Genomic DNA, 25,829 nt, shown 5'->3' with positions numbered 1-25,829 from the left:
CTCGATTAGATTATTTAATAGTTTAAACAGAAAGATTTGATCTTTTTGCTCCCTGCGCAGCTGGAGACTTACCACGTTTTCACCCTCAAACAATTTAAATCTATATTACATCCATTTAATAAATTTATTTTGGATTTTTTCGATGGCATTAATATGCACCGAATATTGAGGACTCCAAACGACCGATGCAAATTGTGTTTACGAAAAACGTTCGATTGGTACACTGCAAAGATTCTTGCGATTAGATCCCGCCAAAGGCATCTGAGATGAATTAGAGCGCATCTTTGGAGGTACACGCGTAGACAAGACATACAACCTATGCCTGAAATTCATCAGCTACAAGAAATACCCAAATCACTCTTGTTCATTACTCATGTGTCAATTTTAAAGAATATTTGGACCGAACTGAAATTCTCCTAATGTGTATGATCCTGGACACTTTACCTCCGGAATGTCTTAAATGGGGTTGGCAACTGCCAAAGGTTTGCATAGATGGCGCCGTCATAGCTTGCCCCTTTTTCTTTGGGATTTGGCTTAAAGGGCTGGCATCCAACAACAAAACACAAATATTTGACACAATCCTAGGGATTGACAGGGCAAGCTAAATGATGGCGCGGTGGCGCCATCTAAATGCTTCGACCGGCCAACCTCCTTCAAGCTCTTGATGTCAAAGGAGTTGAGAAGAAGGGGGAAGTTCGCATAACTTGCGAGAAGTCAGTTATAAGAACACGAAAGAGTTCTAGGTCAGACTGAGATACAAGTCATAGAAGACGAGGCTGATGCAGCTTTGTATACAAAGATAAACAAGGCTAAAAAGAAAAACAATTCCGAAAAAATCAAAAGCTGCAAGTATTTACACCGACCTTGTATACCAAATGGAAAGCAATCAACATACTTATTTTATTATTGGGTTTTTATTTTAATTTCATTCTTTTTAAACATTTTCTACATAATATTAGGTCTACTTGAAAGGTTTACCAGTATTTTTTTGTTTGATTTCTTGTAACCATTGGTTACTAACCAATATAACATTTTTGTTACAAGAAAACGAAAATTTACTTGTAAACCGACCATGTAGTCCTAATATTATGTAGGACGAAAGTACACGTATGGATGCATATGCACGCACACAGACATACTTAGTTTCAGGATGAAGTCAGAGATGGCGCTTTCAAATGAGTTTCCATAAAATGCTTCAAGAGGGCTCTCTTTACCTATACACGGTGGAAAAAAAATAAGTGCATTTCCGTTACAAGGGAGGTTTTGGGATTATACTGAGCAACTTTTACTTTGGGACCAACCCCGAAATCGATAGAAAAAATCGAAAAAAATATTGTATGGTTCATACATTTTGGCTGGTCCATTCTCTATGGGAGGATAAACATTTTTTTCGCGATTTCGTGGTTGGTCCCATAGTAAAAGTTGCTCACTATAATCCCAAAACCTCTCTGGCAACGGGAATGATCTTATTTTTAGCTACCCTGTATACTTACTTTTTGATTTAAAGTATTTAAACAGAACATGTAAATATCATGCAACTCAACCTGTTCTGCTTGACGCCATCGGCCAAAAAATGAAGTTTAGTACACGACTTAGTCATGATTATGTTTTTCTCAGTGAATACTTAAGGTTTTCAAAATGTTTTTTAGTAGTTATACATTTAACGCTTTTAAAGACGATTTAGACTGGTTATCCGTAACTCATGTAACTTATGTTAACGGAGTTTCGCGTGAAACGGCATAGCATGGCGCTACATGATCTTAGCTATTTTTGTATAAATATTTTGATATGCGTGATTTTAAGTAGCAAAACTACTATGTAAATTAAAGTTGATGTGATATCATTTAAATCATGAAAGAAAAAGTGACTAAGGCCTCCAGTGTCCAAGGCGGAGATCAAACCTGCCTCTTCTGCATTCGCGGCAGACGCTCGAACTAAGCACTAGGTCTTTTTCAGCTCAGCGAGAGGGATCTACAGGTAGTTTATTTTTATATTATAATTTCAGTTTCAAACAAAACAAATTCCCGTTTATGCATAAGGTTTTATTTTCAGCACGATAAACAATAAAATGAAATATGGTGAGAACTTTTCCACCTCTAACCTCTAGCCACACAGAAACTTATAAAAAGGTCTCTCGTTCTGTTCTTTTAAATTCTTTATTACAATTGCATTTATCTTAGCAAGTGTTGATGTCTGCGCGGCTAGAGAATAGACCATCTTATTCAATAAACATTTGGTCAAAAGCCTGAACAACCATCGCAGGCGTAGTTAAATTCTTGTCTTTTAACAGTATTTGCCGAACTATTAGATCGTTAGATGTCAGTAAATCTTTATTTATATCCACATCAAACCACCTGGCCAACAACCGCTCGATATTGTACGCTGTATCCATATAAAATTTGTATATACGATTATACCCAAATATTCTCTGTCGCGTCGTCGAACAATCTCTGAACGCTTTGAATGCGAGAGAAGAGAAAATTTTACCTGAGTAATCAGTTTTACCAAAAAGGTATCCCATCTTGTACAACGCTGTCATCCTATATTCCTCTCTTAGTTGCTGCATGACCTTCATTCTGTTCCTAGCGTGGTAGATGGCTTGTCTCATGAGGTACATGACGGTTTCTAGGTCACCGTTTTTCAGGCTGCCGTTGTGTGGAGCCTGCGGTTCTGGCCACTGGTTGTTCCACCACCGGCGACCGCTACGCGGAACTTCGAGACCTAGCAGCTCGTCTGTCGAATCCAAGCCTTTCGTTAATGAGAAAAATTTAATATCATGTGTATTGTTGCGTCCCACGATCAGCGCTTCTTGATTGATCTGTTCCCATACCGTCGTTGCCTCATATTTTTCTATGAAGTCTGTAAACTTCCAATCGTCTGGAGTCTTAATGACGTTCTTTTCAAGTTCCTTATTTTCATCTATGTCATATTTTTTGAAATAATCTTCAAAGACGTAGGGATGGAAGAGCGCCCGATCGTTATTTTCTATAAGGTTGTCGATGGTCTCGTTATCGGGTGGCCTGTACAGAGAATGATGGGTTTCGGCCAAATATCTATCTATAAAATATTCCAGAGACCAGTTGGTCGCTGTACATGGTTTCTCACGCTTAGCGTCCTCTTCAGCCAAGGCTTTGGAAAGTTTTTCATGAAGAATCTTTCGGCGGCTTTCTCGGTCATATTTCCAGTGCTCAATAAGCGGCTCTTCAGTGGACATGAATGTGGCACCAAATGTGAAGACCAATGCAACTGGAAATAAGGTTTTCTTTAAACACCAAAGCAAGACATACTTTAGGACATACTGAAAGCTCCTGTATTCCCATTTTTGATAATTGCTTTTAATAATCACTTTCAGACAACTAAAATATGCACTGGACAGTTAAACTAACCTGAAAATCACAGGGCTCTTTTTTAAACACTTTTGTTAATATATTTGGTGTGGTACAGAGTGACTGTACAGACTTTTTTAGGGTTCCTTAGTCAATTAGGAACCCTTTATAGTGCCCCCCCATGTTCGTCTGTCCGTCCGTCCGCGGCTTTAGTGCTAGAAATAAACTCATCCCGACAAATTATAAATGCGAAATTAACTTAGTTTGCCCGCCTGTCGGTTACCTCATCGCGCTAAAACTACTAAACCGATTTTAATTAAATTTTGTATGGAAGTAGTTTGCGGAAAAGGACATAGAATAGTTAATATATAATATATTACCAATAAATGGTTTATCTAAGTTTTAATTTCACGTGAATCACTCCTTAAGAGAGCGAAAAGGGGGTGAATTACTATGAGGTGCGATATGAATGTAGTACTAATTCTATAATCGGGTGATTTAATTGCTGTTATGTTATACTTAACTACAAATACATTTTTTTTATACCACGTCGGTGGCAATCAAGCATACGGCCCGCCTGATGGTAAGCAGTTACCGTAGGCTATGGACGCCTGCAACACCGGAGATATTACACGCGCGTTGCCGACCCTAACACTCCTCTCCCTCGTTGAGCTCTGGCAACCTTACAAATCAACCGATCAACATATAAATTACAATGGCAACATTATCACGCCTAGTAGTAAAAAGCTTGTATTTTATTTCCAGTTTTCCATAAAATGAATATAAATAATATCCGTTAGCTGCAATTTGGCATGGATATATTATGCATGGCAACAGAACGGTAAAATAATAAGTTACAACAATTTTTTTAAAGTACCTCCCATACAAACTGATTAGGTATTTTTGAATGTTTTTTTTGCTTGTATGTAAATTCCATGTTGACGGGTAAAAATGCCCTTGTGCCATTTGCTAAAGAAATGTTGAAGTTTGGCCCGACATATTCTTTACCGATTTTTTACTTTTTGTATACCTACGTATACAAAAAGTAAAGGTAAATATTACGAACCTGCTGATATAAAACTACTTTGTCATTTTTTATCATTAGCTAGATTTGAAACTTTGTACTTACAATAGGATAAGGTATATCTAGTCCTGTAATTACTTTATGTAGCTTCAGATACCATAGTGGAAAAAATACAGGGGATTTAAGTTTTTCATACAAAACTTGTTTTTGCTCTATTTCGTTTGTTTTATAAACTGGAGCTATATAAACTAATTACAGACCTAGATATACCTCATGTTATTATATGTCTAAAGTTTCATTACAATCAAACTTTTAAAATTAGAACGAAAATCCGTTGGTTTTGTATAGAAGGTGAAATTCGGCCGAGCTTGCTGGGGACTTGTTTTAAGCATCGTAGTTAAAAGATGTCCTCTTTACTAATTAACCATAATGAGTAAAGGATGACTCACGTTAGACCGGGCCGTGTCCGGGCCGGAGCTTCCGGCGCTTCGTTTTATATGGAAAGCAGCACGTGATCACCTGTCATGACATAGAAAAGTAAGCGCCGGAAGCTCCGGCCCGGACACGGCCCGGTCTTTTGTAAAATTTGTTATGCAGTAGCACAAGAAGCGAACTTTATTATAAAATTATGGACGAAGCCTATTATAACATTGTTGTTAACCAGGTTACATATTTGTACAGTCTAAGGCAAAAATATCGATCCAGACAATTGGCTCAAAAATATGTAAACACGAATTTATTGTCTAAGGTGTAAGAGCGTACACATATTTTTGAAACTTTGGGAATGTATATATATTTATGCCCTTGACTGTACCTCAAAATATAGACAAAGAGTTATATGATAGTTCCGAAATTTCAGAAGGATATAACGTAGTCATTTTGCGTAAAAACCCTAATGTATTATAATTTCGCATTTTGTGTTAGTCTGTAATTGGTTGTGCATTTAGCATAATTCTTTAGATAAGTAGTCCCAAGTGGATGCCGGTAGAGGGGCGTGGACGGGGCAGGCCCAAACGGAGACGGCGGGATGACCTGGACAGCTTCCTGAACAACTGGCCGGAGGAAACACCAAATCGGGAGTCGTGGAAATCAAGGGGAGAGGCCTTTGCCCAGCAGTGGGACACTTAGTGGGCTATTAAAAAAAAAAAGTAGTCCCCTACTCTGAATGCTGTTTTTTTTTTATGAAATAGGAGGCAAACGAGCAGACGGTTCACCTGATTGTAAGCGATTACCGCCGCCTATGGACACCCGCAACACCAGAGGGGTTGTAAGTGCGTTGCCTATGCGCGTGGCCTTTAAGATGGGAGTACGCTCTTTTCTTGAAGGTTTGAAGGTCGTATCGGTCCGGAAATACCGCAGGCGACAGTTCATTCCACAGTTTAGCTGTGCGAGGCAGGAAGATTCTAGAGAAACGCACAGTTATGATATAGCAACTGTTGAAAACGTAATAATAAAAGTGATAAGTAATTTTTGCAACGAGCAAGCATTTGCAAAAAATGGTACTAGGCGTTGCGATTCCAGCCTCGGCCACCGGAGGGCTTGTTCACTTTTTCTTATATAAATCTATATAAGAAAAAGTGAACACAGAGAGTATATCTATATTTTTCGTATATGACATCTCTTTCAGTTTATAATTTATATATACAAAGTAGTGTAACTATTTAAAAACCCGAATAAAGAATTTAAGTATGTTGAGTTGTACAGACAACGTATTGCAAGAATTGGTCGAGTAACTGGAGTGGCTGGATTTTGTACTTTTATTAACTGTTTTAACAATTAAAATTTGATTAATATGTAAATTTCGTTTTTTTCCTCGCAAGTGTGTTGACAAACGTCGTATGAAACACGTGTGCAATACTCATTACACACATCGGCTTTCTTATTGCGCCTCGTGTGTAATGACCAACGTAGCACACTTGTATCACAATGTACTGTCGTCGATTCAGTTTCCGGATTTTCTAAAATGGCGGAGCCATATATTTAAGTAGGTATTCAGCTATACTCGCGACATTTGCAGCTCACATATCCATTAGTATGATATTTGAGTTGAATCTAATATCGAGAACTCACGCATGATTCTACCTAAGCAAATTTCAACCAACAAAATATTTCATTTTCAATTAATACTACTGTGGTGCGATGATGATTTTGAAAAAATCCGAGTTTATGGAGTTTTTTTACATATGTAAAGAATTACTCACGAGCAACGGCTAATATCATTTTCCAACTTAGGATTTCACAGCTAATTTAAGTAGTTATTACTTTTTTATTAGTGTAAGTAAGTATACTCGTGGAAATAATCATTAGAAAATTTTAATGCTATTAATATTAGTTTAAACTTTTACGATTTTCGCAAATTCTTTCAAGTACTTAAACGGAAACTAACCGTGTATGCTAATAATTATTTATTTTTGTCGAAGTTTTAAACGTGACGTTATGTTCTTGGTCGCAGAAAGATTGGTGGAATGGGCATCAACATTATCTAGCTGCTGATATTTTACCAACTACCCGCATTTGACAAAACAAGAGAAATCCTACGCAGTGTGCGAGAATTTGGTCATGTCATTACCAAACAAAAATGAAGATGAGCGGCACATGATGCCAGGCAGAATGATCAGTGACCAAAACGTCAATGGAATGGCGGACTTTTTAGACAAATAAAGTCTGGCATCCGTTGGCTCGTTGGGTGGACGGCATTCGGAAGATTGCGGGTCACTTCTGGATGACATTAGCTCAGGACCGGGACAAGTAGCTCTCTCGAAAAGAGGCCTAAGCTCAGGACAAAAGTCTATGATGATGATGATGGTAACCCGCACTTGGCTTTTGTTTATACGCTACGATTAATACTGGGCCTACATTTTGCGACATCTGTACGGATATTATGAACGCATTTGTATAATTTTGTGTTTACTGTGTTAAAGTGATTTATATTATCAGATGCCATCATGGAGATACAATAATATAGAGATGAAGCATGCATGCGTTCTTGACAGAACATCCGCAATGCGACGAAAATAAAAACACGTTTCAACATTCCTGACAACATACCAAAAACAACGTACGTAATTTGGTCGGGTTCATTGTTACCCATCAGGAACCGGTGGGTAACCACATCTACAGTTTTGTCGTAGGACTTAGGACTTTTAAGGAAAAGGCAAAAATTAAAACAATAATAGCGATTTCTCTGCTACTCATACTGAAAGTTCCATAAGACTATCCCGTTCGGTCGTTTCCACCCCTCATATCTTATCCAGAGATCATCAATGCATGCCGCCTACGCCTGCTGATGATTTGAAGGTTGATTTTTAGGGTTCCGTACCCAAAGGGTAAAAACGGGACCCTATTAATAAGACTCCGCTGTCCGTCTGTCCGTCTGTCCATCTGTCCGTCTGTCTGTCTGTCTGACACCAGGCTGTATCTCATGAACCGTGATAGCTAGACAGTTGAAATTTTCACAGATGATGTATTTTTGTTGCCGCTATAACAACAAATACTAAAAACAGAATAATATAAATATTTAAATGGGGCTCCCATACAACAAACGTGTTTTTTTTGCTGTTTTTTTCCGTAATGGTACGGAACCCTTCGTGCGCGAGTCCGACTCGCACTTGGCCGGTTTTTTACGATTAAGTAAATTTGGAGACCATTGTCTAGATCCCATGAAGTTACAATACCCTCCTCCGATCCTGGTTCAAGACCTTAGTAGGTCCTACATGAAGATGTTCTAATTAACCTCCACATGAATTAGTTCGAATCTGATAAAATGTAAAATATTCAACAACGTCGAAAATTCACCTCAGTTAAGAAAAGCCCAGTGCTCTCATAATATTGGCTTCGGTTACCGCGATAGTTACTCATGAAATAAAACTATGAAAACGGATTATATCGCGTATATTGAATTTATAATACATCCCGACGTTTCGAACTCTTTACAGCGTTCGTGGTCAACGGGTGACTGAGGAAAAATTACAAAGTGCAAAAATACCCACATACTAAAATAATGAACAATCATAGACTACAAACTTTAAGGCTGGTTGTACATGCAAAATCGGTTCATAAGGCTAGTTATACACTACAATTATTTTCAAGTAAAGATATATATATATACGCGATAAAAACTACGCCGGCTCCAACCCTACACCACGGCCCCGAAAAAATTTAATTCCCTCCTAAATTGTGGGAGGGTATCCCAATATGGGACCGGCAACAAAGTGCTCTCATTAAACAATATATTGTTTTAGAAGTGAAATATTTAACGTTATATTGTGAGCTACAAGAGTTAAAATTATGTCAGGGTAATCGTTCAATGATCTTTCGTTTAATGAGAAATTAAATGTATTAATTGGGGTTATATACAACTCGCGGGCAGAACCATGGCCGCAACACGCGCGGCGAGCACCTCCTGCTGGTCCCGCGCTGCCGCTGGCCAAGGCTCGGAAGTCACTCGGTGTCATGGGTGTAAGGATTTATAACACCCTTCCCAAAGAGGTCATTGACAGCTAGTGAGGCAATATTTGTAAGCAAACTTAAGAAAATGCTAATTTGTTTAGCTTGTTACACAATAAACGAATTTATATTCAGAACTGCTGATGTCCCAAACTGATGTAATTTCAAAAATAAATTAAAACAATGTAAAATAACTGAATAATTTAATATTGTGATAATCTACTCTATTATGTATTATTGTGATAATGATGTGTATGCTGTGTGACGTGTAACATTATTCATAATTTTATCAATAAATTTCTCATTCTCTCTCATTAACGCAAATGGCTACTTTGCTAAATGAGTTAAGTCCGCAGCAAGCTGGGCCGAATTTCACCTTCCCATACAAACGGAGTTTCAATCTCATTTTAAAACTACGTGTTGGATTATAATAAAACTTTGCACATACAATGACATGAGGTATAATTGCCTGTAATTAGTTTATATACGAGTAACTAGTACCAGCACTACCAGCTTAAAAAACAAACGAAATACAGAAAAAACAAGTTTTATATGAAAAAATTAAATTCGCTGTATATTTTTAAATACGGTATCTGAAGCTACATAAACAGAACTAATTACAGGCATGAATATATTAGATATACCTTATCCTATTGTAAGTACAAAGTTTCAGAGCAATCTAGCAAGTCGTTTTAAAATGAGAGCGTAACTACGTTTGTATGGAGAACCGAGCATTCTGCGGACTCTTAAAACATCATAAATCTCAAATAGTTGTAATAAAAATTTAACGTGGTTATCATAGCCAAAAATCCCTTCGAGACCGCGAGCGCGTCCACTGCTGGCAGTGCCGGCGGCGCGCACGGTGTCGCATAGGAATTCGCCGCTCTATCGTGCGCTGACGCTGCTCAATGCGCTCCTGACATCGGCACCTGAATGTGACTTGTTTGCTTGGAGATGGGCGACTGTGTGCCGTGAATGTTTAAAGTTCTGCGAGTTGATGGATGACAGGCTGTCCAGCACTTATGTTTAATGTCACTTACATTGTCTCTTATATATAGTTCATGTGTTTGCATACTCTGTGTAATCTGCAATGTTTAATTTCTCGGTGTATTGGTTTGTCTGTAACGCCGGGTAAATATGTTGTTAATAATAAATAAAATAAATAAAAAATAAAATATCACTTTAATTTTAAGCATTAGGATTTATTAACATTAAACACGAGAAAATTGTTAAAAATCCTGAAATAAAAATAAAGTAAATTTTTAAGATTTAGTCAATAAACATTTCATTAAAAGCCTCAACGACCATCTCAGGCGTGGTGAGATTCTTGTCTTTTAACAGAACATTTCGGGCTATCATATCGTTCGAGGTCAACAGATCTTTTATTAAGTCTATATCAAACCACCTGGCTAACAACCGCTCAATATTGTACGCTATATCCATATAAAATTTGTACATACGATGCTGTCCAAATATTCCCTCTCGCGTCGTCATACAATCTCTGAACGCTTTGTATGCGAGAGAAGAGTAAATTTTACATGCATAATCAGCTTTCGCAAAAAGATATCCCATCTTGTACAACGCTGTAGTCCTATATTCCTCTCTTAGTTGTTGCATGGCCGTCATTCTGCTCCTAGCGTGGTAGATGGCTTGTCTCATGAAGTACGTGATGGTTTGAATGTCACCTTTTTTCAGGCTCGTATCGTGGGGAGCCTGCGGTACTGGCCACTGGCTATTCCAAAAACGACGGCTTCTGCTTGAGGTGAGGTTAAGCAGCTCATCTGTCGGGTCCAAGCCTTTCAAGAATTTTAGATTATTTGTATAGTTTGTATAGTTTCCCAGCGCTTTTTCATTCTGCTCCCACACAACAGCTGGTTCATATTTCTTTATAAAGTCTTTAAACATAGAATCTTCGAGCTTAGTGCTGTTCTTTTCTATTGCTTCATCTTTCGAGTAATCTTCTATCAGATCATAATGTGCAGTATGATCGTCGATGGCCCAGGTGTCAGGTATAGTGGAGGGAGCATGGGCCTCAGCGTCGCGAAGGTAGTCGTCTATGAACTGTGCCAGAGCCCAGTCGATTGCTTGACATGGCTCTCCAGATTTTGATTCCTTTTCAATCAGGGCTTTGGAAACTTTTTCGTAAAGAGCCTTTCGGCGGATTTCTGGATCCCATTGCTCCATATGCTGGTCTTCAGTGGCATTGGGCTTGAGTATGGCAGCAAAAGTGAAAAGCAAGGCAACTGCAAAAAAGATATTCTATTAACACCAAAACATATACATATCCAACCTTGTAACATAATAGCCATAAGTAGTTATAAATTGTGTGAATTTTGAAAACTAGTTTTAATTATTCAAGTGAAAGTCCTGTTACTGCCACATAACTTAACATACTTTCAATTAACAATTTAGGCAAAAGTATCGTTATTTATTAAATGGGGAGTTAAATATCAAAATGGAAAATGTATAACAAATCCATTTAGAACCAAATTTCAAAATCAAAATCAAAATTTATTTATTTGTAAACATAGGTTAAATATAGATCTTATACAATAATTTATGTTTAACTATGTTTTGCCCTTTGGCATACAAATATAACCAAAAAGAGATGGAGCATGCACTAATTATAACATGATGTCAAACGAAAATAATATGTTAAATGTCAAACAAAATAAAAGTGTGTCAATTGATGTCGTAGAAAAATAATAATAGTCGTACTTTGAAAGTAAAATTAAACGTTTCACTTTCTGCACACTTTATATAACAACTATTAATTATCCTCTTCCTGAGCATGAAAAATGATAAAAGTTATTTCGAATATTTTCGAGCAATGCAATTACGGCCACGGTCTTTGAAATATAACTAATATAATTTTTTATATTAAGCTTATTTGGAGATTGTGAAACGCCCATGATGACTTTATTCGTCAGATAAGTGGCAAGTAAGTCAGGCGGGCCGTATGCTTGTTTGCCACCGACGTAGTATAAAAAAAAAGTAGCTTATTCAGGACTTTACTAGGGACATTGTGAAACAGGCCCTTAAACTGCTTAAGTAACATCAATTTGCAAGCATTGGGTGTTGACAGCCCTTAAATCAGGGACCGGCCCGCTATCCCTTATCGGGGTTTTATAAGGGTATTGCATAAGGCTTAACTCACCATACCCTTTGCCAGACGAAACCCTTTGTTTTGGTTTTAAAAACCCTTATATAAAGCTACCACATTTGAGTAATCGGTAGCCCAAATACCCTTACAAAACCCTTATCATCCGCTCACCAACAACTTGCATATTGCTTATAAGGGTTAGCCTTATAAAGGGCTTCCCTTTTAGCATATAAGCGTGCTAATTTAAGTCGTCTACCTTGTTCATAAAGCACACATTACTTCGAATCCGACCGATCGTCGGTGGCGACGGCGGCGTTCTTTGACTAGCACGTATTTTCTTTCCTTTTCATACTAGATATATACTAATCCTGTCTCTTTCACGCAAAGGGAAACCTTTATAAAAAGCGCTTAAAGATAAGGGTAACCCTTATTAAGAGCTAGCCTTATTTTTGGTTAGCTTTTCGGTAAGGGTTAGTCAAAGGTAAGGGTATGAATGGGCTTGCAGTTCAAAAGGGAAAGTCTTTCAATGTGTTAGCCGTGTTTAAGTGTCGCCCATTGAAAGGGTTTTATCGCGGAAAGGGTTGTCCGGTCCCTGCCTTAAATGTACTTAGCCATACGCCAAAGTTAACGCAATTCCATAAAAACACCTTGTATTAAATAACCTTTACAGTACATATGGTGCTACTTTCTCGCACTAGTGCGTAAAAGAGCACTTTTCGTGCATATGTCGAAAGTTTAAAGGGCCATATGTACTGTAAAACGTTGTACGATACACGTGCGAATAGGTAATTCGCAACTCGTGTCGATTTAAAACACTCCCTGCGGTCGTGTTTTAATTTATCGCCACTCGTTTAGAATTTCCTCTTTTCCGCACTTGTATCGTAAATAACTATTAAGTACAGTACACATGGAGCTAATTTACCGCACTAGTGCGATAATTAGCACATTACGCAACTATGTCGTAAATTCAAAGGGCCTTATGAACTGTAAAACGTTGTACGATACATGTGCGAATAAGTTATTCGCATTTACTATTTTTCGACTTGTATCGTAATCCTACTATTGTATTCTAGTGTTTAATTGTATGCAGAATAAATAAAATTACTCACAAGCAGCAGCGAAGAACATTTTCAATCAATGGATTCCTGGCAAATGTGTAATTATTATTTTGTAACGCAATATAAACATGTTTTAATTTGGAAATAATTTAGTTGGTTTTACTCGTAATGTAATTGTTTTTCCAGATTGATTGGATTGGTTTAAATAATACTTAACGAGTTGAGCGTAATATAATCGATAACATTTCTAAAAATGGTTTTATTTATCTTAACAAACATAAATACCTATATTCATATTTCATATTTGTATATTCATAATAATTCATATCAATAATATATATATATAATTTATTCAATCGATAAAATCGTTTATTTTCTGTCAAATAAGACCTATAGATATGTCACAGGCAAATTGTAAGATTCGGCATTTTACAACCGGCGCCGTTTTTTTACAAACGTTTTCACGATATGGCAAATTGTTAGTGCGCTCAATATGTCAACATAAACGTGATAGTTATCTGAGGGTGACCATGGTCTGCTGTTATGTTATAGGTATACAGTGGAAACTGGATAATTGGAACCTGGGTTAGTGGAAAACCTCTTTAAGTGGACCCAAGTTCTACCTCTATAAGTGGAATTTTGGGACCTCTATAAGCGGAATCCATTTTTTCGAAAATTTCTTATTTTTACCTCTGTAACTAGAAGCAGCCGTCTTTGAAACCTCTATGAGTGGAATAATAGCTAGGCGCTAATTTGTATTTTTAATAAACCGTCACAAGGAGAGTAGTTTGTATTGTTAACATAACTAATGGAAATTCATTGCAGATAAAATTTGCAGAACTGGGTTCAAAAATAATATGACACAAACCTCAAAATTAGTTATTCATAAAAATGGTACCTACACGATGTCAATTAGAATTTTTAATAAGCTACCTAACCATGTTAAAAATGAGCTAAATGATAATAAGTTTCTGAAGAATTTAAAGGCATTCCTCGTAGACAAAGCATTCTACTTGGTTCTTTCCGACGTGGTGCGGTGCCGATGCCGTGCTGTTAGATAAGCAATGCCTAAGCGCAAAATTATAAATTATAACAGACTATGAAATGTGGTAAAATGTGACTCAGGTCAACAAAACAAAATGACGGTTTTTTTTTCATTAAAGTACAATCGGTACATTGATTTATTTAACCATACTGGTTTCTCTTGCATAAATAAATATTAGGAGTGATTTTGTTTAAATATAGGTTACTTTATAACAAAGGACAGATATAATTTTTGCATACGAGTACTGTGGATTCTTTACAGTATTGCTTTTTTAAAGTCAGGATAACATAAATACAGAGGGAGGGGAGAGAGGATTACATTTAATAAAAGATGATTGTTTAAGTCTTGATCTTATATTTGACCATAACGTGACCTCTATAAGCGACATTACTAGCATCTACAACCTCTGTTAGTGAGAGCCTCTGTATGTGAGAAAACGTTTTAATTGAACCTGGTTAAGTGGAAAACTGGATAAATGGAAAACCTGGATAAGCGGAACTAAACAGCCGGTCCCATGCGATTCCACTTATACAGTTTCCACTGTAATTTATTTTAACTTTTACACCACAGCACCATCCTCACGGTCACCAAAATCTCAAGGTTACCCAAATCCAAATCAGAGCACCCCACTATCCACGTGGTCTTGTCTGTCCTACCCCTAGAGAGCAATTACGAAATCGGAGGCGCAGAGGGTGTCTTCGTCACGCGAGGGCGGAATGGCTGCTCTTCCGCAGCGCCGGAGCCACCCAGATCCAAAAGCCACCCCCGTCCCACGCGCCCCTAATAAGTCCGACGAATTTCAGATTTGATGGACACCCCAGCGTTTTTCATAGTTTTGATGAGCAGCGCCACGCGTGGTAAATGAAAGAACTAATTCGACCAAAATGCCGCGGCAAATTGCAAACGGCGCTGTTAATATTATAAGGTATTTTATAAAATACCGACTTTTTATATTTTGCCATCGGCAATTTTAAAATTTGCCTGCGACGGATGCATACCTTGCAAACTAACATATATTATACAATTAAAAAAATTATAAATACTAAAAAATCGACAGTGACACGTTTTTGAATAACTTTATAATACAAAGTAGAGATAGGCCGAATATGGACTTTGCCGAATACGAATATTCGGTTCTGCTCATACTGAACCGAATAGTAGGCCGAATATTCGGTTGGGCTAAACCTTAAATTTTTGTAAAAGAAACGGAACCGTCTCGCCTACCGTAAACACCGAAGTTCGCAAATTGCGGGCATCTTCTCTGTCACCCTAATTACGCCATGATTGAAGTAAAAGAGAAAGATGCCCGCAATTTGCGTGCTTCGGTCTTCGTGATAGGCCCTCTGATCGGGAAGTGCACCCGCGCCAGTTAGCGGACGCCCTTAAAAAAATGTTTATTCGGTAAATATTCGGGATTCCCAGGTAGCAAAGTGACGTCAGCGACCTCATAATGACGTTATTATGACGTATAAATGCTACCTGGGTTGCTAAATGACTAAATAAATCTAAAATAACACTAAAATAAAATCTAAAAATGTCCGATGGAACATTTTATTTAATTTTAATTTTACAAGAATTTCCTTTAGAACTTTTGGTTTCCGTTTTAAATATTTATGTATCTAAAGTAAGCTACAGACATAACTGACCCCTGCATAGAAACTTGTCTCTGCAGCTTACTGTATTTATATTTCGCTATTCGCTAGTAATAGGGTCCCGTTTTTACCCTTTGGGTACGGAACCCTAAACATACCGTCACGTACCCGACACTTTTCTGGAATTCCCCAGCAGGTGACACAAACACACAACATCAAATAAAGGACAACTTTATGAAAAAAAAACCGGCCAAGTGCGAGTCGGACTCGCGTTCTAAGGGTTCCACAATTTAAACAATGTATTTTTTATGTGAAACTTGAGTGAAATGTCTTTAAAAAACCCGTAGAGGTCGGATCAAAAACTAAGTAATTAAGTCCGACTCACGCTTGACTGCACATTTCTAATAGGTTTTCCTGTGACCTATAGTTAAAGATCTATTTTGCGTATTTTTTTTAAAATTTTAGACCCAGTAGTTTTGGAGATAAAAGGGTAATTTTTTGCCTATTTTCTTGAATAACTTCTAAACTATTTATCCGAAAATTATAAAAAAATATATTTGAGATTCTCACAATAAGCTGTTTCATTTGACATTCCTTAAGAGTGGCCCCTATGTTTAAAATTCATTTGTTTATGTTACATGTCCGTCTTTGGGTCACAAACTTACATTTGTATACCAAATTTCAACTTAATTGGGCCAGTACTTTTGGAGAAAATAGGCTGTGACAGACGGACAGACAGACGCACGAATGATCCTAAAAGGGTTCCATTTTTCCTTTTGAGGTACGGAACCCTAAAAATGAAAGTTACCACTAATAAAGTCATGCGAATTTGGCAAACTTATATAGTTGCCTTGTCCGCAGGTCGCCATGGTCATATTTTATTCCGCGAAGAAAAGTTGGTCAAACAACGCTCGAAGCCTATTTTGTATCGCCGACTCGCTCGCACGGCACTAACTTGCCAAAGATTATCGGGGTTGGAAATTATGCCTAAAATGGAGATTGCTCTGTGAGAAAATCGATGAAATGATTTGAGCAGTAGACTTACAGGCCAATTTGAACGTACACTGATATCAGAACGATATTTGAATCATATTATGAAGTCTGAAATAAACGAATGGACCATTATGAAGTCTCAAATAAACGATTTTTTTATATATTTTTTTATATTTAGTTATGGTGCGTCTCTCCCTCGCCAACACATACGGGTAAGTATACACGATATTAGAGCAACATCAGTTAGATGTCATTCTTATATCAGTGTACGTTCGAATTGGCTTGTTAGTACGCGTGCGCTGCGACAGTATCTCGTATGCTCTACCCGACCCTTTCCAATTAATGCAGTTAGAAAGAGTTGTAGAGTCAGACCACGCTAAGAAAACTTACGCTACGCGGGGCTCCTATTTCTGGACGGTTCTCCTTTTTCTTCTTTTCTTCTCCTATTTCGGGCATCCGAAGCTACCTAACGAACCTAACCTACCTATCTATCGACTTCATAGACATAGTATAGTAGTATGTTTTTCGATTATGCATAATTCGGCCACAAGTATTTTGACCCAGCGAACATTCGATCAAGCAACATTCGAATCAACGAACATTCGATACACAACAAATCGAACCCATACAATTCTAGATTACGATTTTACGATTATGCATAATTCAGCCACAAGTATTTCGACCCAGCGAACATTCGATCCAGCAACATTCGAATCAACGAACATTCGACAGCAGGATACTCCGAAAGTACGTGTTCGAAACTATGATATACAGGCAAGTTTTCATGCCAAGTGCGACGTCAAATATGGACCTTATAAGGATATGTATCCATTCTTACTGCCAGGTTTGTGCAAAGTTAGCTTGGTCAGAGTATACTTTATATCGCGCACCAGATAGAAAATAAATGTAGTATGGCTAAATTTAAAAGTTAAAAAAAAACGTTATTGGAAAAGATACCCTAATATTAAAACTGTAAACTATATTTGAATATACCTTAATTAGTTGTTAAAATAGTTTAAAAGGTGTAGTGACAATTAAACAAAAAGATAAAATAATATATCTTTTTTTTTAATAGTCATCATAAACTATCGCCATGCATGTTCGCTTTTCGGATAGTATCTAAGTTTAAGTTTAGTTTAAGTTTAGTTTTTTAAGTGCATAAATGCTTAAAATGTAAAAATGAGCGCTATCTCGCCAAGGAATATAATTGTATATAATTGTAAGAAAATTGTTGTGATGTACATTGAGATAAATAAATAAATAAAATAAAAAAAAGATACTGTCGTGCTAAGACTACAGGACTTGCCTTTTTGTAGGGCAATGGTGTGTGTAAAAGTGCCTTTGAGTACGCTTCAATTATTCTGATTGTAAGAACCGGTTATGGATTTGATTGGGATTTGTTACGGATCGGATGATAGTCTCAAATGTTTCTGGTTAAAGAACTGAGTAAACTTGAGCCCTTTTCAGAGAACCCTCATTAAAAAAAAACAAAATGCATTGTCTTCAATCTTCATGTTAAATTCATAGGTTAGGTAGATCTTATCTTATACCTTTGGACGAGAATTTTTTGTATATAATACAAAAACCCGTTACCCGTGTACCCGTGTCACCCGTTGACCACGAACGCTGTAAAGGGTTCGAAACGTCGGGATGAATTATAAATTCAATATACGCGATATAATCTGTTTTCATAGTTTTATTTCATTATATATATATATATATATATATATATATATATATATTTATATATTTCGAGGATCTCGGAAACGGCTCTAACGATTTCGATGAAATTTGCTATATGGGGGTTTTCGGGGGCGAACAATTTCGATCTAGCTAGGTCTTATATCTGGGAAAACGCGCATTTTTGATTTTTTATATGTTTTCCGAGCAAATCTCGATCTCCCAGATCCACCACGAAAACGCTCATTTTCTGTACTGCTGCAAACATTTTGATGAAACCTATAAAATTGTTGACGGAATATACCACCAACACCAGCCAAAATTCCAATTCCAAAAATTTATTCTGCAAGTTAGTCAATACAACATTTACAGTGATACTTGTTGTTCTTGTTCTTGTGTATTATTATTTATTGGAAACAATGTAAGTTTACAGTTTAAAACCAATTCACTTACATGCTAGGAGTACAGATATGAGTAGGAACATGGAAACTAATTAAAACTAACCTCAACATAAATACTTATAAAAACATGCGCATAAAAATGTCAAAACAAATTCTAATTTTAAATTTACTTACACGCTAGGAAACAAAAAAAAATCGGGTATAATATTAAACAATGTCAATAAAATATACAACATATAAAATAAAATGTCATGACAGTCAATTAAAATTATAAAAATTCAAAAATTGCCTAGCAGTTCTGCACAAATGTGCTAAACGATCGGCGAACATGTCAGCGTCTACATACTGAGTGAGCATTAAATGGAGCAATGATAAAGCACGCGTGGTAGGTGCGTGCCTCGCGTAACACGTGCGAGCGGCCGGCCGCAGCAACACACACGGCCGGCGACGCGGTGCGACCGCCCCGTCTACATCCCGCGGTACCCTCCTAGGCACTAACAACCCTATCCTCTCTAACACCTCTGGGCTATCAACTTGGTGATGAACGATTGAGAGATAGTGCACCAGGAGCAACAACTTCCGCCTTAATTCGAGCGTGTCTAGCCCAACCATCCCCGAGACAAAGATGGAAGGGTAGAGGTACGGGTAATATCCGTAGGCTTTTTTATACAACCAGCGTGCAAATTTTCGTTGTATTTTTTCAAGCATTAGGGAATAACTTCGCCTCATACGGATCCCAGACAACCGCACCATACTCCAACTTGCTGTGTTAGGGGCTATATAAGGCTCCAGAGCCTATGTATCACTTCGACCATCCCTGATCAATTGTGATCGCCACCTACTACAATTCTCGATCCAAACCTGCAACTTCAAACAGCTACAGGATCTTTTTGATTTCGAGAGACTAACTCCTCCGGGCGCAATATATGTCCACCCAGGATTAAGTCACGAGTACGCATTAGGCAAGGGCACACTGTGAGGATGTGTAGGGGCGTCTCATCTGCGTCCATACAGAGTCTGCACTACTGTCTACAGTGATACTTAACATATAGGTATAGTCACATGAAAAATACATATCATATAATAAATGTTTTTTTTATTTTTATAGCAACATAAATGTGCTGTTTTCAACCAAAAGGTACCACATTGTCGCCTTTCGATAAGGTTTTTTATTTTTGTTTTTTTTTTGTTTTTTTTTTTCTGTGTTTTTAATTTATAAAATTTGACAAATGTGAATACTTGTAATTTTAATTGTAATAATTGTAATTTTAATTATTATTGAATTTTATTTATTGAATTTTTAATTTAAATTATTTAATTTGAATTGTATTGTGTTGAGTTTTAATTATTTGTTGCATTTTCTAGTCAAAAATGATGATAATTTGTGGTGATATGTTAGATTTATAAGGCTCATCCGGTGTGTCCTAGCCCTAAGTTAGCTCCTAGTCATTAGTTAATTTGCATGTTAATTTGTTTTGTAATAGCACTAACATTATTTTTATTAGCTATGTAAGTTACTAACACATATGGGTGTATTAGGCCTGAAATAAATGACAATTTAATTTAATTTATTTCGAATTGAAGCTATATGGAAATAGCGCCTTATTGACAACCGACAATAAGTACCTTTTTGGTTGAAAATGGCAGAAATACAGTCTACCCCTCTTACTCTGTGTCGCCGCACAGGGCACCCCTCAGTGTCCGGCGCGGCGCCCCCACGGCCGCACGCTCCCGCGATATGTGCCACTTGTACTAGTGCTGTGTTGTGTACCCTTTGTTAGGGGAAGTTTGAAAGTGTGGATCACCTGTTTTGTTAAATAGGGTAAGTTTTTAATTAGTTAAGCAAAGGGTCGATTTTACTATTTAAACTGTGCTTACAGACTAATTACCCAGTTCCTTTTAAAGTATTCACATTACGTATTTTCTTGATCAAGGATCACCTGTTTTATTAAATAGGGTAAGTTTTTCATTTGTAAAGTAAAATTAACAATTTAATAGTGCTTGTGATTAATCGAGAATTTCTTCTCAAAAATACTATTCACATTATTAATTGTTTTTTTATACTGTTTCCTTTTATCAAGATGTGAGTAACCTACTTTTATGAAAAGGTAAGTCATTGATTCAGATTCAGATTTTTTATTTATAAACATACATTAAATACAGTTTACACGTCAATATCTTATATCTAAGTTGATATAATTTATAACTAAGTGTTGCATATTATTTATTTACATGTTCACAATTGCAGAACCAACAGTAACAGTAAGTAGGGCTGCTTTTGCATTAGTATAGAGTTAAGGGTCCCCGGCAAGCTCGGTTCTCCATACGAATGTAGTTACGCTTTCATTACAAAACTAGTAGCTAGTTTGCTCTGAAACTTTGTACTTACAATAGGATAAGGTATATCTATGTCTGAAATTAGTTTATGTAACTTCAGATACCATAGTTAAAAAAATACAGCGAATTTAAGTTTTTCATACAAAACTTGTTGCTCTATTGCGTTTGTATTATAAACTGGAGCTATATAATGTAATTACAGACCTAGATATACCTCATGTCAATGTATGTGCAAAGTTTCATTACAATCCAACACGTAGTTTTAAAAAAGAACGAAACTCCGTTTGTATGGGAAGGTGAAATTCGGCCGAGCTTGCCGGGGACTTAACTAACATTAAGAATAAAGATACCTGTTTCTGCCGGTTTCTTCTGCATATAATGATGATTTTAATGATAAAAAATGTAATTATGCTCTTCTTTAAAACTCAACCTCTCTTCGTATTTCATTTAAATCGCTACACAGCGGTTTTAGCGTAAGGAGGTAACAAACAGAGTTATAGATTCTTACGAATTTATAATATTAGAAGGGATAGTTACATTTACCAATAAATTCAATTCAATAGATTTATTTTCAGACCACGTCCATGGTCCCTTAATCCTATGTTATGTGTGTGTGTGTGTTGTATGTGTGTGTATGTGTTGTGTTGTGTGTTTTTTTTTTAAATATATGACATCTATTACAGTTTTTAATTTATATATAGTAGTGTGACTACTTAAAAAACACAAATCAAAATATTTAATAAAATAATTTGATTTGTTCCCAAACTTGTTCCTATGTTAAAGAATTATTCCTATCCTATATGTTATGTTATATAATAAAGTATTGTTTTAAGATTGTATATTATAATTTTATATATAATCTTGGATTGGTTGAAATGGTTTATTGAAATAATACTGAAACTTAATGTAGTTAAATCGAAATGTGGTTCTCTGATTCTATTAAACATATTAATAACGGGTCACTCACGTATGTGTGTCTCACGGAAGTTTTGTTATTAAAATTCTCTAATTCTATACAAAAAGGGTCAAGAGGGTCCCTTCATACCGATTAGTGTATGATTTAATTTACTAGTGTGTATAACACGTTTTACTTAATTTACATGCTTGACCTATTTGCCACCTATTTATGGTATAAAATACGGGTCACTCACGTATGTGTGTCTCACGGAAGTTTTGTTATTAAAATTCCCTGATTCTATACAAAAAGGGTCAAGAGGGTCCCTTCATACCGATTGGTGTAAGGTTTTAATTTACTAAAGTGTGTGTTACACGTTTTACTTAATTTACATGCTTGAACTATTTGCCACCTATTTATGGTATAAAATAGGGATTATTTTTGATAAGTATGACGTGAGAAACAATGATCGTAAGCATATCTACCTACATGAATGCTTAACTATGTACTATGTATACGAAAATAGTATACAGGAATACAAAGTCGCAATATTATGCCAGAATGACAGGGTAGCCTTTTAGTTCACAAGCACATATTTTTAATATTTAAAAAAATACATTTCCAGACCCTTTTTAGCTGTATTGTGAGATTATAACATGAAGAAATTAACTATATGAAATGATTCCATAATATACTAAATACTTAATCATGGTTATATTCACATAACAATATTTTGCGAAAACGCAAGATATCTAAAAACTTTTGTATCATAATCAACCGGCAAGGACCTTCAACCCTAAAACACCGAGCGCTCGTAGTACGCTTGAACGCTACGCCATTCCCTGCGGCGTAGACCCTCTACGCCGTAGCTAGCTACAACTACGCTTAACGTAAGAGTTTAATACCTACAGTATATCCACTTGGAAATTAGTTCAATTATATTATTGATATGAAAAAAAGGTATTCAAAATGGGAGATCGAGCTGACAGTCCAAATATTTTTTTTTCGATATTAAAACTTATGTCTTACACTTGTTTCGTCATGTCTGTCTGTCCGTATGTCATAGCAATTTTACTCGAAGATTATTATTCAGAGCCCACTGTGTCCCACTGCTGGGCAAAGGCCTCCCCCCTCTTTTTCCACTCGTCTCTGTTTAATGCGATATCCGGCCAGCCTGTCAAGAAGGAGTCCAAGTTAACCCGCCATCGCCGACGAGGTCTGCCGGATCCCCGGTTAGACTCGTGGGGCTCCCACTCCGTGGTTAACTTGGCCCACAAGTCATCCGGCATTCGGCAGACATGACCAGCCCAGTCCCATTTCAACTTGGCCGCTTTCCGCTTAAAAAATATATGTATATATTAAGAAAAAAATTAAAAGCTACATTTTAATTAAATTTAGAACATAAGGTTAAGGTGAACTGAATTTAGGTGTATTTTGTAAGCCACTTTTTAGTTAAAAAAAAAAATGTATTTTAGGGGGGCACCAGGTCACTTAGCACATGTAACTAATTTTTTTTAGTATGAATCTAAGTATGGTTACATCATATGTATTAAAAACAACTTTAAGGTTAAAAATAAATGATTAAATAAATAATAAGAAAAACTATTAATAGCTAAATGAGGCTTGTATCGCGTTCATGAACGCCATAATTCTTTATTTATGTCCCAATTTAAAATTTAAGTGCGTAGAAGCTCACTTATCAAAAATGCGCTCGGCCGTATTGAGGCGCGAAACAGGCGTAAATATAGCTACGGATTAACCCCTAACCCCTTTAGCTACGGGTGCGAACTTGATAAAAGCTAAATCTTAAACTTTCTTAAGGCCGTTCCATCGGTTTGCCGCTGTCACTGTCACATTTCGCAAGAAAGAACGGGAGAGATCATGAGCGCCAAGTGTCAATTTTGATCGAATTTTGTCGATTTTTATTTATTTTAAAAACGTTACCTTACAATATCGAAATTCGAAAGCTATGAAATTACTATTTAAGTTAAGATTGTTTTTTCTTCTTTTTCTGTTTATAGTATCACATAATAAATAACCGAGTAAAGTTTGATTAAAAGTCCGAGTTAGAGGTTACTTTGGGAATTAATTGTATCGAGCGAAGTGTCATAATTCGTGTCTCGGAAGCTATGTTATTAAAGATAATATAGTCAAGAACTACATATATTTTTTCCACGTCTACGAATATCAACGCCTCTTAGAAAAACATGATCATATAAGGAGATTTTTCGCCTTCTGGCTCAGGAAACCGCCTTAATATAGATTTAATAGCTACATTATGTTTGTAATATTGCTCGTTCAGTGAATGAGGACATTTCGCGTTTTCTGAATAAAACAAGGAAAACGAGAACAATATCGATATGACGCCCCTGTAACGTTTTGTATTGTACATTTAAATAAACGTTGGTGGCATTTTTGCGAATCGTTTTATAAAAAAATATACAAACAATTTTACCTGTTATTTATTAACCGACTTCAATTTCATAGAAGGAGGAGGTTCTGTATTCGGTTGTTTTTGTTTTTCTTTTAGATGAAAGTAATAAATCCATTTCAGTGATAGCCTTTTAGTTGTGTTTGTCTTTTAAAATAGCGGCCGGTAAAACTTGTATAATTTTATAGCGGCCAGTTAAACCAGGAAACAAATCAAATTATCATATGGAAATATTTTGATTTGCGTTATTTCGAGTATAAACGCATAAACCGAAAGTTTAAATTATAAACTGAAACAGATGTCGTAGAAAAAGTGACCAAGCCTAGGGCTTGGATCGAATCAGCATCCTTTGCATTCGTGGCAGACGCCTCATCCATTCGGCCACCCGTCACGGCGGTATGGGTAGGATTTTCTTTTAAGGGCTCTGTCGTCCTTTGGCCAACCTTAAGGTAGGTAAGTCATCTATTTCAGTTAATGATTATTGGTAATTATACTAACATTAAATAATTTCACGGTTTAGTATGTCTCACAACAGTTTAAATTCGGTAATTATACTAGTTATACATTTTAAGTTTGATTATCGAATTCTTGCAATTTTCCACCCCGTTGCGCTAAGGCTAACTGGAAGAGATCCTTTATAGGGATAAGTTCGCCTTCGTGCATACATTTCTTATCTATTTACCTATCGTAATATATATTGTGTAACTAAAACAAACGGCTTGCATTACATGATATCAATTTGCGAAGTTTGAATGATCCCCAGAACTGTATCGTGGTCTGAGCATCATCATCAATAGCTGGAATTTTATTTTTATTTTATTTTATTTAAAAGGCACACTAAACAGACAACATTCAACATAGTTACAAAGAGTACATGAGTGGTAGGTATTGCATAAGAATGCCATCCAAAGCAAGCATGCGCAGCAAGAAAGAAATATAAGGAGCAAAAACTATCCTAAAATTATAAAAAAAAGTGTCCTAAAACTACTCAAAATTATACTAAATTACAAATTACAACATTTCGCAAATACTTAATAATTACATGTCAAATTGCGTACTATTATTGAGAAGTGTGATGATGGCCGAGAACCCTAAGAACCTGCCTCCTAAATACTGCCTGCCGTGAGTCGAAAATGTCAATATCTTTGTGTTTAAATACCAATTCATTATACTGGCGACACATTCTGACGATTGGATTGTAAAAAGAGGTATTATTTCTGTAGACCTGAAGGGCGAAAGTCTTAGGAGCACGGGATCTAAATCGAGTATTGAACGTAACTAAGGATAGCATACTAACGTAATTGTACTAAAGTTGGGCGCCGAGGCTGAACTACGGTTAGCTTCATACAGTACACATACAATATTTACAATATCTAACTAAACTAACTAACTAACTCCGCTGCCCGAAGTGAGTGTTCGCCTCCGATACGAGTTGGCGCCAACACGTCCTGTTTTGTGCGATCTCCTCCCAGTTTTCTGCTTGCAGGGTGCGTAGATC

The 25,829-nt window shown here is 36.5% G+C and overlaps 2 protein-coding genes across 2 annotated transcripts in view; one reads left to right on the top strand and one right to left on the bottom strand.

Annotated features, from left to right (window-relative positions):
- Positions 1 to 2,173: 2,173 nt before the first annotated feature.
- Positions 2,174 to 6,652, bottom strand: LOC134745299 (uncharacterized). Its single transcript, XM_063679293.1, has 2 exons — positions 6,552 to 6,652; positions 2,174 to 3,246 (listed from the first exon to the last, which is right to left on the bottom strand). The coding sequence occupies exons 1-2, from the start codon at positions 6,568 to 6,570 to the stop codon at positions 2,219 to 2,221; spliced, it is 1,047 nt and encodes a 348-aa protein (XP_063535363.1). The 5' UTR covers positions 6,571 to 6,652; the 3' UTR covers positions 2,174 to 2,218.
- Positions 6,653 to 20,371: 13,719 nt separating this feature from the next.
- Positions 20,372 to 25,829, top strand: part of LOC134745651 (uncharacterized) — a 424,512-nt gene continuing 419,054 nt past the window's right edge. Inside the window, exon 1 of the mRNA XM_063679774.1 lies at positions 20,372 to 20,490. The gene's annotated coding sequence lies outside the window, so the exon portion shown is untranslated. The remainder of the gene's footprint in view (positions 20,491 to 25,829) is intronic.

The sequence above is a fragment of the Cydia strobilella genome, chromosome 11 (assembly GCF_947568885.1).
Source record: "Cydia strobilella chromosome 11, ilCydStro3.1, whole genome shotgun sequence".
NCBI classification, from domain to species: Eukaryota; Metazoa; Arthropoda; class Insecta; order Lepidoptera; family Tortricidae; genus Cydia; species Cydia strobilella.
Note: the sequence above shows the minus strand (reverse complement) of the source record. Positions and strands in the feature narration are given on the sequence as shown.